Source organism: Phascolarctos cinereus, unplaced genomic scaffold, assembly GCF_003287225.1.
Source record: "Phascolarctos cinereus isolate Bilbo 61053 unplaced genomic scaffold, phaCin_HiC Scaffold_3;HRSCAF=262, whole genome shotgun sequence".
In the NCBI taxonomy this organism is placed as follows: Eukaryota; Metazoa; Chordata; class Mammalia; order Diprotodontia; family Phascolarctidae; genus Phascolarctos; species Phascolarctos cinereus.
Window position 1 is genome coordinate 155886594 of NW_027555736.1, and position 13170 is coordinate 155899763.

Sequence of the window (13170 nt, forward strand, 5' to 3'; positions counted from 1 at the left end):
ACAACTTGCCTGACTCCAAGTCTAACAGAGTCCAATAACTCATTAAGTCATAATTCTCTAAGGCTAGATTATTGAGGCAGTGTGATGTGGCAGAAAAAGCCCAGGTATCAAACTTAAAAGACCTGGGTCCAAGTCACAGCTCTGGAATTTGATATGTGCCTCTTAGCAGGTCAAAGGCTTTCAGGGTCTGTTTCTTGTCTATAAAATGGGAATAGATAAGTTTGTTGTGAGGAAAGTGCTGTGTAAGTCAACTATAAAATTAAGCTAAATAAATTATCATTTGTTCTCTTCAGGAAGATTTTTTTTTTTTGGCAATAGGGTTTAAGTGACTTGCCCAGGGTCACACAGCTGGTAAGTGTCAAGTGTTTGGTCTGAGGTCAGATTTGAACTCAGGTCCTCCTGACTCCAGGGCCAGTGCTCTATCCACTGAGCTGTCAAGCTGCCCCATCTTCAGGAAGCTTTTCAACACACCCTCTCTGCCCTAGCTTACTAGCCCCTCAGGGCACTCACCTGGACTAGTTTCTCCTACTCTCTTAAGTCCTGTCTGCTAAAGTCACTTCATATTCAGCCTTTGACCTGGCTGCCTACTCTGATAGTCTTTTGGGGATAGAGAAGAGGCCTCAGCTGTGGGGCGATAATGGAAACAGAAATAATGCAAGAATTGAGGTGGATGGACACTGTTTATTGAAAAGTGACCTTGGTGTTTACAGTTTCATGTACACAGAGGTAGCTGCAACGAAAATCTATCTTCCCAGTGATAAATAGCAGCGACTAAACTAGGGCCGAGTAGAAAACTGAGCTGAACATATATCTACTGGCATTTGTAAAAAGGTGTTCATAAATGCAAAATAATCAAAAATCACAAAAAAATACAATTTTCTGATGATTGTCATCACAGCATTGCGCATTTGGTCCAACTGTCTTCTTTTAAAAAATTAAAAACACGTTTTTCAGAGAGCTATAGAAAACATTAGTGAGAAGGTTCTTTGGGTTAGTTATTAAAGAGATAAGTGGGGAAAGTATTCATATATATATGTATATATGTGTATATATAAGAGAATGAAAGAATCATGGAATTCTAGAGTTGGAAACGACCTTATAGGTCATCTAATTCACTTTCCTCAAGGTGAATAAGTGACTTGTCCGATGTCACATAGCCACTAACCAGTGGCAGAATCGGGCCCAAAAATCTATCTGGTGCACGTATGCAAGTTAATCACCAACTATATTCAAATCCAGGTAGTATGGAAATTAAATTTATAAACAAAATAGGAATTTTTAAGATATTATCATGAAATACTTTCAAAGCTTCCTATCTTATAACCCGGGTTGGTCACTGCATTTGTTTTCTACAGAGGGCTGTCTCTCTCGCCCCCTTTTCTTAATAGTCCTGCTTGGCTGGATTCAAGACATTCCTCTTCCATAAAAAAGTTGCTGAGTTAATAGACCTAACTCACCAGTCACTTAGCTATCAGTGGGATAAGACGGTTCCAGCCAGGCAGGATGGTAACCATGCTACTGATGAAAACAGCAGGATGGTGAAGGTCAGGCTGAGGAGCACTTACTGCAAACTCCTACTGGAAAAAGTGAACACTAAATCTAGTCAGCTGGTGCACACAATATGGTCACAGCACTTGTGTCCCCAAGTCGTCATATGATTGTAAGGGGCCCCAGAGAGGCTGAAGAGGTTTAAGGTGGGGCTCCCGAGATCCCAAATCCCCTGAGAAGGAAAAATTCCAGTCCTACCTTTACATAACACAAGGGGAAAGAAGTCAGAATAAGCCTCCAAAACTGTGACCAGGGTGTGATTGCGGACCCTGGCTGTCATTCCCTGACCATCAGATTCTTAAGACAGATGGGAGAGAATAGGGAGAGGGTATTGATCCAAGTCACTCATACGTCCTACAGACTTGCAGGAACTGGCATGTCTCTCAGACAGGGGATTAGAAGGAGAGAGAAGGAAGGCTCCACTGGGATTTCCTGTTCCCCTTAGGGATATGGACTCTCTTGTCTATTACCTAAGTCCTACTCCTACCATCCAATATGGCACATGGTAACCTGGGAAAACAATTGCAGTGACCAAGTCCCATCAGCTTTCACTCTTCCACTACATCCATGGCTCTTAATGTTTTTTTCCTGGGCTGAGGGTTACTTTGTCCACCTTGGGGTTCCCTGATGGCTCTGGTGTCATATCAGGCCACAGGATATATGCCATGTACCAACCATGACCAACACATTACACGTCAAAGACCCACCCTGAACTTAAGGGAAGTGATTAATAGGAAACACTAAGTATGCTATATAACCTGTGACAACTTTCAAGAAAGGGAATGGCAACGGCCAGCCATGCCTTTTATCTCCAGCCTACCACAGCCCACGGGCCCAGCTCCTGGATTCCTAGCAAGCTACCTAACTATTTCTCACATGCTCTTTTCTAATCACCACCTTCAGGGCTTTAGTGGTGTCAAGAGAGAAGAAGGACTGATCTCCCTCTTATCCCTATGCCACCCAAAGGCACAGTTCTCAGAAATTAAATGACTACTTCAGTAGCTCCTGCTTTTTTCATGGCACTATTTCTACCTACCAACCTCCTCCAGTACTTAAATGTACTGAGACCTTAGATCCTCCTCAGTCCATGTTTTACGTACTCATCCTCTCTAACATCAGGACTCTTTTACTTTCTTATTCCTCCCTGGTTCCTTTCCCCCCTACTCCTCTCATCCTATACCCATGTACACCTGCTCATCATCTCTCACCTCTCCTTACTCCCATGATCTTCTTAGCTCTCTCCTATTGTCTTCAACACCCTGAATTCTTGTTTCAATTATGACCTCTCACCATTTCACCATCTCTTGGCATCATCCCATTTAGGAGCCTGAGAAAACAAGCAATGAAGGCTGGGGTAGAGGAGGCTTTCATCAGTGGCAAGGTTGCCCAGCCTTGTTTGTACTGTATGCAGCAGCTGTCACCTCCTGCTGACTGTCAGAAAGCTAAAGTTGGAAGAAAAATCCTCCCCCAAACCCTCCCGCCCCAGAAAGCTTGAAAGTGGTGGTGACATATCTCAGCTTGTAACTAAATGTAAAACATATATTTTACATGAAGGAATTAAAATCAATCCAGAGATAAAGGATGAAACAGTTTGATCTGCAGGTAGAGGGGGAATAAAAACTGACTCTCTGACTACCTCCCCTTTATTAAAAAATGGCTTTTCCAAAGAACATGGCTATTATTACTTAAATTCCTTCAAGACCTAGCCATCTCCTTTTTATATTGATTTTCAAAATGGTCCTTAATCAATCTTAATACTTAAAATCTAGTAGTTTCTTATTTAAAAAGATATAATACTCAATATAGATTTGTATACTTTACATATGAAACTGACCTGTAAAACTTCTAGGGCTTTCCAAAATGGAACTAGAGAAGTCAGTGAGGTCTGGTTTAACATATTTACAACCTATACATCATATTTCCCCAACTTAGAGTTACTAAATATAACCTATACCCTGGCATTTGGGATCATCAGATTCTAGGAGATATATCATTATTTAATTAGAAACTATGCCCTATATCCTGTCATTTGGGATCATCAGGTTGGGTGGGGAACACAATCAAATGGTTGTGACTAAGGGAAAATTATTCATATGGATCTTGGCCTCATTTGACCTGCTTTTGACTTTTTAACCACCTTGATTTTTTACTATATGAGCTAGTGCTCAAAGGGTAAATAACCAGTGGTAAGCCCTATCTATCAGGTTTCTAAATGTTTTATAACACAGGAACTACCTGCCTTGGATGTGAGAGCTGCTCTGCAGCCTGGCTACCCAAAGTGAGCCTTCTAATACTTGAGGAAATGGCACATATTGTGAATAAAGGGAAAAGGTCTCCACTCCAGATGGACCCTTTTATGCATCTGGCTCTGGTCAGCTACACTTTGGTGGCTTGTTTAGATGGATGTGCTGCTCAAACACTAAGGGAAGCAGAAGTAGATTTAGTGGGGTCATTTTCCTTTGAGAATGGATATCCCATGGGTGCTTCATACAGACTACCCCCATCAGTACTGAAGTCGTCATCATCATCATCATCGAGATCATCCAGCACTTTACTCGGTATCTTCTTGTGTCTGTGAGGACAAAAACAACATGGTTGCTAGTACCACAGCCGGCAAGGCATCAATAATCATTACAATAATAACAGCTAACATTTCTATAGCACTTTAAAGTTTGCAAAGCATTTTACATGTATTACATCTCATTTGATCCTCATAACCACCCTGGGAGGTAGGTGTTGTTATGATTTCCATTTTACAGTTGAGGAAACTAAGGCAGAGAGAGGTTAAATGACTTGCCCAGGGTTATACAGCTAGTAAGTGTCTGTGGTAGAATTTGAACTAGAGTCTTCCTGACTCCAAGTCCAGCTCTCTATCCACTGTACAACTTCCTAGCAATCCATAGTCTGCATAGAATGGTACAGTAGAATTCTCTCATGTCTTGAGTCCTAGATTCCAATCCTGCCTCTGATGCTTATTATTTATATGCCCTGGGGAAAATTAAGCCCCCTGACCAAAATTTCCTCAACTATAAAGTAAATGTTTTGGATTAGATGGCTTCTGTTCTAGCTCTATGACTTTGTAAATATTCAGTTCACAGTTTCTATATCTAGGATTCTATCATAACGTGCTGAGAAGAGATGTCTGGTTGATTAAATAGGGCCCCATGTTGGATCAGGAGACCTAGATTCTAGTCTCATCACCGGCACAGCCCTATGAGATTTGTACTATCTCTGTTGAATCCTTCTGTGATTCTCACTCCTCTGTGAGGAGCCTACCTCCCTCAAAAGAGTGATTAGAGCCTTTAAAAACCTGGTGTACGTACCTCTCAATGATGGGTCTACCTGATGGGTCACTATGCCAAGAAGACTGCTGCTTGTAAAAACTCCCCTAAGGGCATAAATGCCATCATAAGCTTCTGAGCACAACACCTCAACACCAGTTATACGACTGAAACTGAGCTAAGAAAAGATTACAGACAGAAATCCAGGTCCCTATTCACTATTCAGAGAGCACTGGTTTATTGGCTTTCTTGATTCCCTCAGTCACGAGGCAGTCAACAAGTCTGGGCCTTAGAAAGCAATTCCCATGACCGTATTTCCCCCCTAATTTTGGATTCTGAGGTAGAGACAACGTAGCATAAAGAAAAGAATACTGGACTTGAAGTACGAAATCCAGTTCTGGATCCCACTTAAGACAAGACAAATCACTACCTATCAGAGCCTCAGTTTCCTCACCTGATGAGGCACTACCTACCTTATAAGTAGTATACAGATGTGAGTTATTTATTATCATTAAAGGGAAGGCTCCTTCCCACTGCTGGCCTTGGGTTGCAAGAATTATTGAGCTCTAGATCCTATAATTAAGTCATGACCTAGAGATGAAATGTCATCATATTCTCACAGAGGCTAGATGACATAATGGAAAGAGTGGTAGACTTGGAATAAGATTCAAATCCTGCATCTGACACGTAGAAGCTGTGTGGCCTTGGGCAAGTCACTTCAATTCTCTCAACCTCAGTTTCTGTTCTGTAAACTGGGTTTTATAGACCTACCTCACTGTGTCTTTGTGAGGATCAAATGAGGTAACATTTTGCAACCTTAAAGTGCTATATAAATAATAGTTCTCCTTATAATATGGAAGCAGCAGAGCATGATGGGATACTGGATGAGAGCTCAAGAGATGGAGTTCTGGCTCTTCCACTACCTAGCTGAGTGACTTTGGGCAAGTCACTGAGCTAACTCTGGGGTACAGTGTCCTCCTCCCATAAAGCAAGTGTAATATATACTCTGTTCCCCTCAGAGGGCATTTGTGAGGATCAAAGGAGACAATATATGAAAGGGCTGTGAAGACCAATGTGAGGGCTTGCGATGATGGATGATGAATGCCCCCACCTTAAGTCCTTTTTCATGTTGCTGAGCTGTCCCTGTAGCTGCTCATTCACATCCATCTGCTCTTCCAGCTCTCTCTGAAGCTTCTTTTTTGAACTTTCCAGCCTGTCAATCTCTTCTTCTGCTTCCTCAACCTGGCGCTTCATTGCCTTTAAACGTAAGCTCAGCTGGAGAGGGAGAGAAGGAAAGGGATAGAGAGGAGAGGGAGGTGGGTGAGGAGAGAGGGGGAGAGAGAGAGAGAGAAAGAGAATGAGAATGAATGCTAGTGGCACCCGAGCTGGGAAGAGGGGGTAGGGGTTTGATAGAAACCTCTGACTTCAGCCCCACTCCTCCAGCCCTCTTACAATAGCAAACACTCAGTAATACTTAAAATACTTAGATACCCAGTTATACAGAAATACCTGAAAAGGTTCTATCCATTCTCAGAAAAAAGGAGGAGAGATAAAACTCTCAAGGCTGGTGATGATCCAGGACAGTCAGGTTTGCCTTTTTAAAACTTTAATTTTTTTTTCAATTAACAAAAATTTATTTTCTCTCCCTCCTACCTTCTTCCCATGGGGGAAAACAAACAAACAAACAAACACAAAAAAAGAAACAAAAACAAAACCCTTGCAACATAGTAAGCAAACAAGTTCCCATATTGGCCATATCCAAAAAAATGCTTCAATCTGCATCATTGTCTTTCTATTATATTTTATCATGGGTCCTCTGTGATCATAGATAGCTTTTGCATTCAATAGAGTTCTTGAGACCTTCAAAGTTATTTATCTTTACAATGTTCTTATTATACTCTAAATTGTTCTCCTGGTTCTGTTTACTTCACTCTGTATCAGTTCATACAAATCTTCCAAGTTTTCTGTGAAACTATTCCTTTTGTCATTATTTACAGTACAATAGTATTTCATTACATTCATAAACCACAATTTGGTCAGCCACTGCCCAAATGATGAGCACCCCTTCAGTTTCCAGTTCTCTTTCTACAAAGAGAGCTGCTATAAATATTTTTGTACATATAGATCCTTTCCCTCTTTGAGTTCTTTGGGGTACATGGCAGTAGGGTGGCCTTTTAAAAATGAAGTCTTAGATTTTCACCACTGTACTGCTGAAATCTTTACTACAGATACACTGAAAGGTCCCATACTCACTGATGTGTTTTGGTTGGAGTTGCTATTCCCCCACAACTCACCCCCTGTCAGCTGCAGCCAGGTTTAGGTAGTTATTATATACCCTGCTATAAAATGGAGAGCTTTGGTCTCAGCCAGATCAGGCCTGCTCCCTTCCCTCCACCTCATTAACCCCAAGGGGGAAGACAGTATACTCATGCTAAGTGAGCGCCATCATTCTTGCTGTCACTTAAGGAAGCAAACTGCATAGTCAGCAACTCTGGGATGGTGGCTGTAGTTATGGCGCTGATTCCCAGGAGATACAGTGTCTCCACAAACAATGTACCATGTCACCTTTTCACTTTCTCTCCCCTCCCTTCCCCTCCTCTCAGAACTTTAGAACTATTTCCAGGATGGGCCAGGTTCCTCTCCCTCTTAAGTTTGGTACAGTAGAAAATACTCTGACTGGAATCAGAGGACCAGTGTTCAAATCCTGCCTCTGATTATTACCTGTATGTCAGTTAATTTTCCTAAGCCTCAGTTTCCTCAGCTGTAAAATGAAAAGGCTGGACTGGATGGCATGTGAGGTCCCTTTTTTAGATCAATAAAGACGATTTACTAAGGGGAACCAACCCATGGTCAGTCCCTGCTTCTCTCCCTATTGTTTCAAATATATCCTGTATCCTTTATTAGAGACTCCAAGAGACCATTAGGGAAGTTTACATATCACTGCTTAGATAAAAGGTGAAAAGGAAAAGGTTTTCTCTTTTCTGGATTTTCCCATAAAATGTGACTGGAGAATGGACTCTAAGGATCCTGGTTTTCTGTACCTCATACCTCCCAGCCTGAAAGTCACAGTCACAGTGAAGTATCAGATCCCAGAGGCATGAGCTTCTTCTTACCTGGTCCTTTTGGTCAGTTAAGGAGAGATGCTCATCATCTACCTGCATCACCAACTCCTTCACTTTCCTTTCCAGTCTTCGATTGGTCAGCTGAAGATTAGCTCTGTCCCTGGAAAATTGGGGAAGAAGAAATGAGAACCGGCATCACTCCACCAGAACCAGCTACCTCATCTCCCTAGATTGTCTGGTAGCGTGGCTCTAGAGTGGGCAAAAGTTCAGTATTAGCCACTGAAAGACACCTGATTCACTTCAGGGCAGAGCCAAGGAAATCAAACATTGAAAACAGATTAGGTCAAATTCACTGACCTCGAAGAGCTCATCCAGTTCTAATTTTATGTTCCTATGATAAGTTATGTGATTTAACCTCTGTGAGCCTCAGTCTCCTTAGCAATAAAATGGGATGATAATAGCCTCTACCTCACAGGGATGTTGCGAGGTTCAAAAGAGAGAATGTATGTAAAGTTGTTTTCAAACCTTAAAGCACTATATAAATGTAAGGTGTTACCATTATTAGAAGCATGGGGGTTGGTACTGTGGGGTAGTAGCTCCACTGTGTTTACCTCTCTTCATTCTCCAGCCGGTCTTCTAGCTCTGAGATCCTGGCTTCCATCTGCACCACTAGACCTTCTTTACTAGATCTATATGAACCTTCCAGGTGAACTATCCGGCTCTTTAAATCCTTATTCTGGAAACAGAAATCTTGTATGTAAAGAACATGTAATCCAATTTGGGTGGAGTATAACGTACATGAAAAGAATTAATAAGAGATAAGGTAGGCTGCAGAGGGTCTTAGAAGCCAGGCTAAGGCATCTGAATTTCATTTAGGAAGCAATGGGGAAGCAATGAAGATTTCTGAGTGGAGGAGTGGTATGATTCTATCATGTGAGCGTGGCTACAAAGCTCTCTTTCAGCAGAGTTCTCAGAATATCAGGTATAATTAGGTACACAGTAAATATTCTTTCAGTGAGGACAAGTGAGGCACTCACTAAACAGGTAAGTGAGAACTGAACAAAGCATCCTGGAAGGCAAGAGGATATTTTTAAGAGGATTTACTTTTAAGACTTGGAATCCCAGGCATGCATTCTATCTAAGACTCAAGATTTCCAACTATGCCATCTGGATATTAAAGTGACACACATGTGCTGCCTTTTGGTTTTCAAACTAACAAAAAAACAAACCATTAGCCAATCAAACTAATAGTGAAGCATATAATTGGACAATAATTTGCCCAGTGAGTTAAAAAATGACAGGGATGCTAGTAATCACTCTCTGCAATTCATACTTGCACATCTGATTACATTTAAGGAATCCCAATGTAACTTAGGCCTGTAAGTAGAAATAAGAAGGCAATGGGGCTTCAAATCGAAATGGTATTTAAAGAGACTGATGGCCTGTACAGGTACCAGCAAGACCGCAGCCAATGAGGGAGAGAGGTTCCTTAATATGGACTGGCTAAAGCCCTTACCTGTCTCTCCAGGGAAATCTTATCACACTCCAAATCTTGTCTTACAGCTCTCTCTTGTAGCAACTCACTCCTCATTTGTTCAATCTACAATAGAAAGAAATAAAGCAATCTTCCTAATGGTCAATGCTTATCATGTTGATCAATAGCTTCTTTTTGCTTTTCTAAAAAAACTACAAAATCTAAAGGTCAATGGGCCTGTTCCTGCAGCCTTTAAGCCAAAATTGTGTTCACTGACTGATATTATAACAGCTAAAAGAGTCCTGGACCTTTTCTTCCTATAGTGATGCTGACCTGCTCTGAGGTTATTCCAGGTAAGAATTCTAGACAAAGTTCTTCTCCTAGATCCTAGAACTTCTTTTTTTCCTCAACAACCCCCTTTTCTCAGCCCCTTGGGGTTTGTAAAAGCACAAGAAATACAGAGATGGCTCCAGGAATCAGGAAACAGGACAAAGAAAAAAAGTTAAATTTCTGGATTCTCAGCAACTAGAATAGAGGACAGGCTGGACTTTGGACAAAAGCTTCCACTGAGACCTGCCCAGGTGAAAACGAGACATGTTTATTGGGATTTCCTATTGCCATCTTAGAAGCCATATCTGAACTCAGGTCTTCCTAACTTCAGGCCAGGGGCTCTTTCTACTTAGATGCTCCTATCATCATAGCACTGTCATAGTCTTAGAATTAGAAGGGACCTTAGAGGTCATTGAGTCTAACTCCCTCATTTTGAAGATGAGGACCTGAGGCCCAAAGGATGAATGGTCACACCTTTTTTTTTTTTTCGGCTAGGCAATGGGTTAAGTGACTTGCTCAGGGTCACATAGCTAGTAAGTGTTATGTGTCTGAGGCCAGATTTGAATTCTGGTCCTCCTGAATCTAGGGCCGGTGCTCTATCCACTGTACTACCTAGCTGCCCCCATGGTCACACCATTTTTAAGGGGCAGATTCTGACTCCAAATCCAGTGATCTTTCCCATGATTCATATTCCTTCCCATTTAGTTGGTGACCAGACAGAAGGAGGGCATTTCAGTCACAGAGAATAGTCTGGCAGGGAAGCCAGAGATTGCCTGGCACACGATTACTTAAACAACAAAAACAACCATCTCTTCTACCTCTGACTAATCGTCTTCTAAACCAGGGACCAGTTAACACAGGGGGATTTCTCTCCATCTACTAACTAAAAACAGCACAAATGAGCTCAGTAAAACTGCAAACGTAAGAAGTAAGTCAAAATGAAATATTCCAGTCACTGTAAGAGAATCCTATTTAACAGTGAAAAAATGCTAACAATGCAAAGGTTCAGCAAACAGAGCACATAAAACTCTGCCTGGGGTCACTTTTCTCCCTTTGATTGCCTAAAAATCCATCCTGTTAATCATATGTAGCAACAAGGTCACTCAAATGATTCCTATCCATCTTATATAAATACAAACCCCACCAGTAATGAATGCAAACACACGGCAGGGCTCTGCTCCAGATGCAGCTCCTGGATGGGAGACAGCATTCCTGAAGGTGAAGGTCATCAGAACTGCCGGGCAGAAAAGGTTAGAGCCCAGAGGATGGCCCTCCTGGTTCTAATTGTTCTTCTCTTGTCTTAAAATTGTAAGCCAGGGGGCTTCTTTTAGAGAGAGTCAACTTTTTGCTAAGTTAATCCACGCATTTATTATCCACTATGTTCAGAAATAAAAAGATTACCGTAACATGGTTCCCAACTCCAAGTACGTAAGATAAGAAACAGACACAAACAACTATACTGTAAAGCAGACTAAGGGAAGCATGAGCGAAATGCTATAAGAGTTTAGGGGAGGGAGGGACCATCTCTGGTTGGAAGGATTTCAGAGAACCCTTCACAAAGGAAAGATGATGTGAGGAAGGCTTTGAGGAATGAAGAATTCCAAAAGGAAGAATTTAGGAACGTATGTGGGAGTGGGGATTCCAGAAGTAGGGACTGGGTAAGCAAAGAAAAAAAGGTGTGAAAATATGAAACAGGTCTGAGGAATAGTGCTGGAACACAGAATACACAGAGAAAAGATGGATAAGGCTGAGATCAAATGGCAGAGGGTAATGAATGTCAATGTAGGAATTTGGATTTTATATACTAGGAAATGGGGAGTCAGTGAAAGTTACTTAATAGAGGAGGGACATGATTCTAGTTCATAAGATTATGAAATCACAACTTAGAGGCTATTCGTCCAACCCCTCTCACAAATGGACACAAAGAGGTCTTAGTGACTTGCCCTGGGTCACACAGCTAGTAACTATCTGAGGTGTGGTCTGAATACAGTTTTTCTAATTCCAAGTTCTTGGCAAAGATATTGGAATGGTTTGCCATTTCCTTCTCTAGCTCATTTTACAGATGAGGAAACTGAGGCAAATAGGGTTAAATGACTTGCCCAGTGTCACACAGTTAGTAAGGGTCTGAGGTCTGATTTGAACTCAGGTCTTCCTGACTCTAGGCCTGGCAATCTATCCATTGTGCTGCTTAGCTGTCCTGAAAAAGATTATAGTTCTCTTCATTTTATAATTGAGAAATGGAGACCCAGAATGTAAAGTAAATTATACAAGGTCACACAAATAGAAAGGAATAATTAAAGACCTGGCATATATTGCAGTAGTCTATGTAATTCTAAGACTTCCAACCTGAAAGACTGGGATAAAGGTGGTGCCACCGATGGAAATTGTTGTTGTTAAGTTGTATCCGACTCTTCGTGATCCCATGGACATAGGGAGAATTTGGGAGTGGTGGGGAGACATTGAGGAGAAAATGAGTTTACACAAGATTTCTGAGTTGGATCTCAGGGATCATCTTATTTAAGCCACACCTGAAAAATAATCTCTAAAAGTGGCTGACTTGAAGACTACGCTCTTCCCCCTATCCAGTAACAGTGCCCTCATTACCTTCTTAAACATCCACTTCTTCCTTTGGATAGCTCTGTTAGGTTTTTTGTTACAGCGAGCCTAAATCTGCCTTTATTCCTCATTCTGCTCTCCAGGACCAAGCAGAACTGGTTTATTTCTTTGTCCACATGAAAGCCCTTCAAACACTTGATGAGTGCCATCTTATTTTACCCAAATCTTTTCTCAGGCAAAGAAGTATTCTTAGTTCAGCCAACTGGTACTTGTATAGCCTGGTCTTCAGTCCCTGCCCATCACTATGTTGACCTTCCCTAGACATGCTCCTGCCTGTCCCCATCCTCCCTAAAATGAGGCTCCCAGAACTGGACACAATATTCCACCTATGGTCTCATCATAGCAGCATAGGACAGCACAACCACTTCCACTGTTATGGTCATATGTTGTATGTTCACAGCTTTTTGGCTGCCATGTTCTACTGTGAAATCCCACTGAACTTGTGGTTCACCAAAATGCCCAGATCCTTTTGCAGATGTTTCAATATCAATGTGCTGAATCTGAGGGAAGAGCAGGGCCTCATCAGTAACAAGGTCCAAAAGACAGCTTTAGAAGCAAGACTGAGTATGGGGCAGCTAGGTGGCACAGTGGATAGAGCACCTGCCCTGAAGTCAGGAGGACTTGAGTTCAAATCCAGTCTCAGACCAAACACTTGACACTTACTAGCTGTGTGACCCTGGGCAAGTCACTTAACCCCAATTGCCCCCCCAAAAAAGAAGAAGAAGAAGAAGCAAGACTGGGGGACCTCCACGACAAGTCAGGACCACAGATTTATTTGACAGGCATTTGCATAGATGTAACAACTGAAACTATGCAATGGATAAGTTGGCTCTCCAAAGGAAAAACACTTAAAAAGAGA

At 41.8% G+C, this 13170-nt stretch overlaps 1 protein-coding gene across 1 annotated transcript in view; it reads right to left on the bottom strand.

The window, feature by feature from the left end:
* Positions 1–661: 661 nt before the first annotated feature.
* The window catches only part of CGNL1 (cingulin like 1), a 197589-nt gene continuing 185080 nt past the window's right edge, over positions 662–13170 (bottom strand). The window contains 5 exon segments of the mRNA XM_020981694.2: positions 662–4120; positions 5941–6104; positions 7943–8051; positions 8503–8627; positions 9408–9491. Of these exon segments, the coding sequence (XP_020837353.1) occupies positions 3961–4120; positions 5941–6104; positions 7943–8051; positions 8503–8627; positions 9408–9491 (642 nt within the window). The 3' untranslated portion in view covers positions 662–3960.